Source organism: Rhea americana, unplaced genomic scaffold, assembly GCF_003343005.1.
Source record: "Rhea americana isolate MKP2758 unplaced genomic scaffold, rheAme1 scaffold_429, whole genome shotgun sequence".
Lineage (NCBI taxonomy): Eukaryota > Metazoa > Chordata > Aves > Rheiformes > Rheidae > Rhea > Rhea americana.
Window position 1 is genome coordinate 50,768 of NW_028186567.1, and position 4,873 is coordinate 55,640.

The 4,873-nt window shown below is 69.1% G+C and overlaps 2 protein-coding genes across 2 annotated transcripts in view; one reads left to right on the forward strand and one right to left on the reverse strand.

Moving 5' to 3' along the window:
• The window catches only part of LOC146589933 (uncharacterized), a gene marked incomplete at its 5' end in the record, with an annotated part of 4,362 nt that extends 3,051 nt beyond the window's left edge, over nt 1-1,311 (forward strand). The window contains 4 exons of the mRNA XM_085315361.1: nt 26-66; nt 243-328; nt 480-559; nt 736-1,311. Of these exons, the coding sequence (XP_085171487.1) occupies nt 26-66; nt 243-328; nt 480-559; nt 736-892 (364 nt within the window). The remainder of the gene's footprint in view (nt 1-25; nt 67-242; nt 329-479; nt 560-735) is intronic.
• A 357-nt stretch (nt 1,312-1,668) lies between these two features.
• On the reverse strand, nt 1,669-4,601 carry CREB3L4 (cAMP responsive element binding protein 3 like 4). The gene is made up of 9 exons (XM_085315372.1): nt 3,936-4,601; nt 3,626-3,815; nt 3,349-3,473; nt 3,132-3,224; nt 2,956-3,062; nt 2,805-2,873; nt 2,596-2,680; nt 2,327-2,423; nt 1,669-2,182 (listed from the first exon to the last, which is right to left on the reverse strand). The coding sequence occupies exons 1-9, from the start codon at nt 4,098-4,100 to the stop codon at nt 1,854-1,856; spliced, it is 1,260 nt and encodes a 419-aa protein (XP_085171498.1). The 5' UTR covers nt 4,101-4,601; the 3' UTR covers nt 1,669-1,853.
• Nucleotides 4,602-4,873: the final 272 nt, after the last annotated feature.

The following is a 4,873-nucleotide window of genomic DNA, read 5'->3' on the forward strand; positions in this document are numbered from 1 at the left end:
CACGGCGTCTCTCCTCTCTCCACAGGCTGGCGGCGGCGATGGTGGCGAGTGACGAGCGGCGCTCGGGTGGGTGCGAGGCCGGGGCGGTCCCGGGGGCCCTGGCACCGGGAGTGGAGGAGGTCGGGGGGGTCCTGGCCTTAGGAAGGGAGGAGGCCCGAGGGGTGTCCCGGCCCCGGGGGCAGGTCTGGGGGGCGGTTTTGGTGCTGGGCCCACGGTCACCCTGCCCGGCCTCTCTCCCACAGCGAGCCCTGTGGCGGCCACGGCGTGCTGGCAGGTGGAGGACTTCGTGGTGGCGCAGGAGTGCACCCAGTGCACCAGCTTCCAGGTGGTGAGTGCAGGCGGCGGGGCCCAGTAGGCCGTGGTCATCCCCTCCCTGCGATGCCAGGTCCCCCCTGCGCACGCCTGGTGTCAGGGCAGCTTGGGGAGATTGGCACAGCCTGCTCCAGCGCAGCCTCTCACCTGGGTGGTTCTGGTTGCAGAAGACGATAGCGGAGTGCAGCCCAACAGGCTTCATTGAGAAAATCAGCTGCGCTACTTCCAGGAGGGATGAGTTCAAGAGGTGAGGAAAGCCCCTGTGGTGGAACTGGGCAGGTGGCAGGTCCCCCAGACAGAGTACCGCGGGTTTCTGTGGGGTGCTGTCCTACTGACAGGCCCTGGGTGCTGAGCTCTGGGGAGCAGGGCTGAGCCTGGGGCTGTTGCCGACAGACTCGTAACTCTGTCTCTCCCTTGGCGCAGCTGCCGCTCGGCGGTGATGGAAGCACGCGTTTTCTGGAAGTTTGTGGGCACGATGATGTGYGTGGCTGCGGTCTTTGCTGTGCTGGTTGTGTGTCGCCAGCGAGTGCTGGACAGAAAAGCCCTTGAGAAGGTCCGCAAGCAGATTGAGTCCATTTAGCACTGCCTGCCTGCCCTGGAGCAGGGCCCTGTGTGCCTGGGGCAGGGCCGGGAGCACCTGGACTGCGAAGACTCTGCTCCTGTGTTGCTCCCAAAAGAGATGGGAGAGGAAACACTTGTCTGGGGCCCTGCCCTGGCAGYGTGCCTGCTTTCAATCTGTGAACACGGAGCTCTGCTGGGAGCTGCCCTGTGCTCTGCTGCTGCCTCGAGACGTGACTGGGGAGTCCTGTGAAAGCRGCTGAGGAGTCTTTTGCACACACTGTGCTGGTATGGGGCCCGTGGGGACCTGCCCTGTGGCCTCTCCTGTCATTCTGCACATGGGGAGTCCTGCTGTACCATGCTCGTGGTGGTCCAGGCCAATGCAGCATCTGTTTTCCACGAGCTGATGCCATGAAATAAATCCTGATTGTTGTTGCCGGAGCAGCGCTTTGACGTGCTGGTGTCTGTCCAGCGCTTCCCTCACCCTGCCAGTGCAGCAGGGTGCCTGGAGCTTCGTGGGGGAGCCGCAGCTGGGGGGAAACAGCGAGGTGTATGTGGGGGGTGCATCCTGGTGCCTGTAACTGTGTGGCCCTTGCCTAAGGGATGAGCCTAGCTACTCCCCYGGACTAACTGCCCAGCCTGGATCCATTTCTGAGCCCCCTGGTGAGAGCGGGGGGTCCCTGCCCCAAGGCTAGGGGTGCAGGGAGTCCTGTCTGGGTGGCTTAGAGCTACCTGTGGCAGAGGTGGCTCAGCCCTGTTGCCCTTTTCTTACTGCATTTCTTCCCCTCCAAAGACAAGTTCAGGTAGAAATGAGCTGTTTATTAGCTGGAAAATGCCCGGCAAGCTCAGAGCTTTCTTACACAGCGCAGAGCCGTCCCCATGCACAGCTGGGCTCTGTGCTGTGGCGTGGGGATGTGCCTGGAGCAGGTGCTGCATCCCCAGGAGGGTGGCACCCGGGGCTGTGGGCTGCTCACTACTSTCTCTCACATCTCCTCCCCGTGCGCCCGTTTTGCCACCTCCCTGTCCGTGCCAGCYGCCCTCCCTGCGGCTGGTCCCACTGGAGCTGCTGGCTGCAGCCAGGGCCGAGCCCCTGCATCTGGGCCCGCCTGGCCAGAGGAGTTGGTGCTCAGCTCCCCACGAGCGGCAGATCTCCGATCCCTGGGTCTCCCTTCGGCACCGTTCTCCGCTGCAGCTGTGGGTCCCGGCTCTTCCCTCCGTGGCTGCCCCCGCTCCAGGAGCGGGGCCGCTCCGGTGGCRGGGCCCTCAGCCGGCTCCAGCAGCTCCTCCCAGGTCAGGATGTTCCTGGAAATCACTGTGGGGATGAGGGAGCGCTGGGGCTGGCAGGGCTTGTTGCTCCACGCCGGGATGGGACGGTCGCTGCCCAGTCCCCTTTCTGCCAGGGCTCAGTTCTGGGCCCTGCAGCTCCCAGGCTCCCTGAGCTCTCCTGCCTCGTTACCTCCCATGGGCTCGTGGCTGTCCTGGCTGCCTCCGGGGCTGCGGCGGAAGGGGCTGTAGCTGGGGAAGATGATGAGTCCCAGGGAGAAGATCAGGATCTGCAGGGGATGAGAGGGAGTTATGCAGAGTGGAGGGTTCCCGTGCCAGACAGAGCAGCTGGGTGCGCGTGTGCACAGCTGGGTGCAGCGGCCGTGGCCGCGGGGCGAGTGCCGTGTGCTGGGGAGTGCGCGTGTGCTCGGAGTGGGCGTGCGCCCCGGCACGCGGCGGTACCAGGAGGCAGGTGCTGGTCTGGGCAGCCTTGGTGGACGTTGGTTTGATGAGCGCTTGCAGCGCCTGCAGCTGGCTCAGCAGCGACCTGCAGGGTGATGGTGGTCGGCGAGCGCCCAGCCCAGTGCCCCACGTGCCTGGTGCGAGCTGGGGGCTGGCCTGGGGCTCTGCCGACRCTGCGGGGTCGGCCGTGGCCCCCCAGATGTGCTCACCCGTTGCATTTCTCCAGCTCCAGCACCTTTTCCTGCAGCTCCTGGTTCTGAGCTGAGCACGTGGCTGCCCTGCCCAGGCAGAGGGAGGGACGAGTGAGGGCCCTCGCTGAGCCTCACTTGCACGGCGTTGCAGGGTGCTGCTGGCACCCACCTGCTCTCCAGCCTGTCCAGGTACTCCTTCTTCCTCCGCCGGCTGTCCTGGGCCGACTGCTTGTTCCGGATCTTCCTCCTCACCTTCTTCAGGATCCGCTCCTCAGCCTGGCAGGGCAGAGGGGTGAGCGCGGCGCGGTGCCACACCAGCTGCCCCTGCCCGCCACGGCCACACACCTTGGTGAGGGGCAGGCAGCTGGGCAGCGTCACCCCCTCCTGCGACAGCAGCCGCTTTTCCTCCTCCGTCAGGAGCAGGCCTGGGAGCTGCAGCTGTGGGGAGAGGCGGCGACGTGCCGGGCTGAACTGGAGGGCCGGGGAGCCCCTTCCCGTGCCCCCGACGGCTGAGGAGAGCCCGGGACGGGGAAGCGGAGAGGGGGTGCAGTGCTGCGCCTACCAGGGCGCTGGGTGCTGGCAGGTCGCTCGGAGCGGAAGGCCCCGAGCTGGGCAAGGACAGCGGCGCAGCAGGCAGCTCGCTCATGATGCAGGTGTCGGGGAGCAACGCGGGGCACAGCCAGGTGCCTGCAAGGGGGAGGCAGCGGGGTCCTGCATGTCCTTGCAGYGCGGAGGCTACGTCTGCCCCGGGGGCCGCTGCACCCGCCGCCCTGCAGCACGGTGGCAGGACACGGCCCCACGGCCGAGCCCTGCAGGCGCTGCGCGTTCTCCCCACTGACCGAGCTGGATGGCGACGCTGGTGCTGCACTGGGCGGGCAGTGGGTCACAGGGGACCTGATGGCTGGTGGCTCGGGTCTGGGAGGGTCCGGGGCAGGTGTCCCCCGTGCCGTGGCAGCTGCCTAGGCTGCACACGTCGTCGGGGTTCACCGCCAGCCGCAGCAGCTCCTCAGCCTGGCTCTCGTCCTGCCCCTGCAGGAGAGAGACGTTCGGGGGGGACGTGCAAGGGCGCCCGGGGTTCTCCGCCGCCCTGATCCCTGCTCGCAGCCCTCTGCTCCGGATCCCCGAGCCCGGCTGGCAGCCCATACTCACGCTGTCTTCRGCGAGGGGCCAGCACTCGGAGGGCGGCTCTGAGCCACCGGGCGAGTGGGCCGAGCCGGGGAGGGAGGGCTCAGGGCTGCCAAACGCGGTGCCGAGGAGCGGCTCGTCCTGCTGTGCCAGGAGAGCTTCCAGCAGCTCGGCGGCGCCCGGCTCCATCGCCTGGCCTGAGGGCAGGCGGGGGCTGCAGCCCCGGTGCGGCCGCGGGTGATTCCCTGCCTCCGAGCCCCCGAGCTCCCCCCGGGCTGGCGCTGCGCAGCGAACCTGCCCCTGGCGCTGCTCCCGTCAGATCCGGCGCCGGGCGCAGCGCTCCAGGATCTCCGGCATCCTGGGCAAGCCCAGCCAAGTCCCGCCCCGAAGGGCCGGGCTCCCTGCGCCTGGCGCAGCCCCGGGCTGGCAGCGGGTCCCGGCTAGCGCGTTTAAACGCTCCCCCCCCCTTCCCGTGACACGGGGGTGCTGCCGGCCCGCGAGGTGCGATTGCAGAGGGGGCTGCAGCGGGGCCGGGGCCGCCCGGGAGCCGCCAGCGGGCACCGAGGCCTCGAGCTCCGGCCTCGGGGGAGCAGGGAGCAGCTCCGGGGGGGTCTGCGGAGGAACGAGCCCCCCGACCCGCGCCCGGGCAGCGGGGCTGGGGGGCGCAGGCCGGGCTCCCCGACGGCTAATTCGCCCGCGGACGGGGGGAGAGGGGCGCTGCCTGCGCGGCCCCAGCCGGCCCCAGGCCCCCGGCAATTACCCGTCGCAATTAGCCCGGCGCCGGCCACGTGGGCGCGCCCCGGGCCGCCTCGCCCTGCCCCACCCGCTCGCTGCCCATTGGCTGCGCCCCGCGTCACTCAGCCGCCCCGCCCCGGCCCCGCGCGGCGCCATTGGCCAAGGGGCGTGGGTCAGGCCCCGCCCCTTAGAACGCCGGGAGCCCGCGGCTACAATGTAGCGGGGGG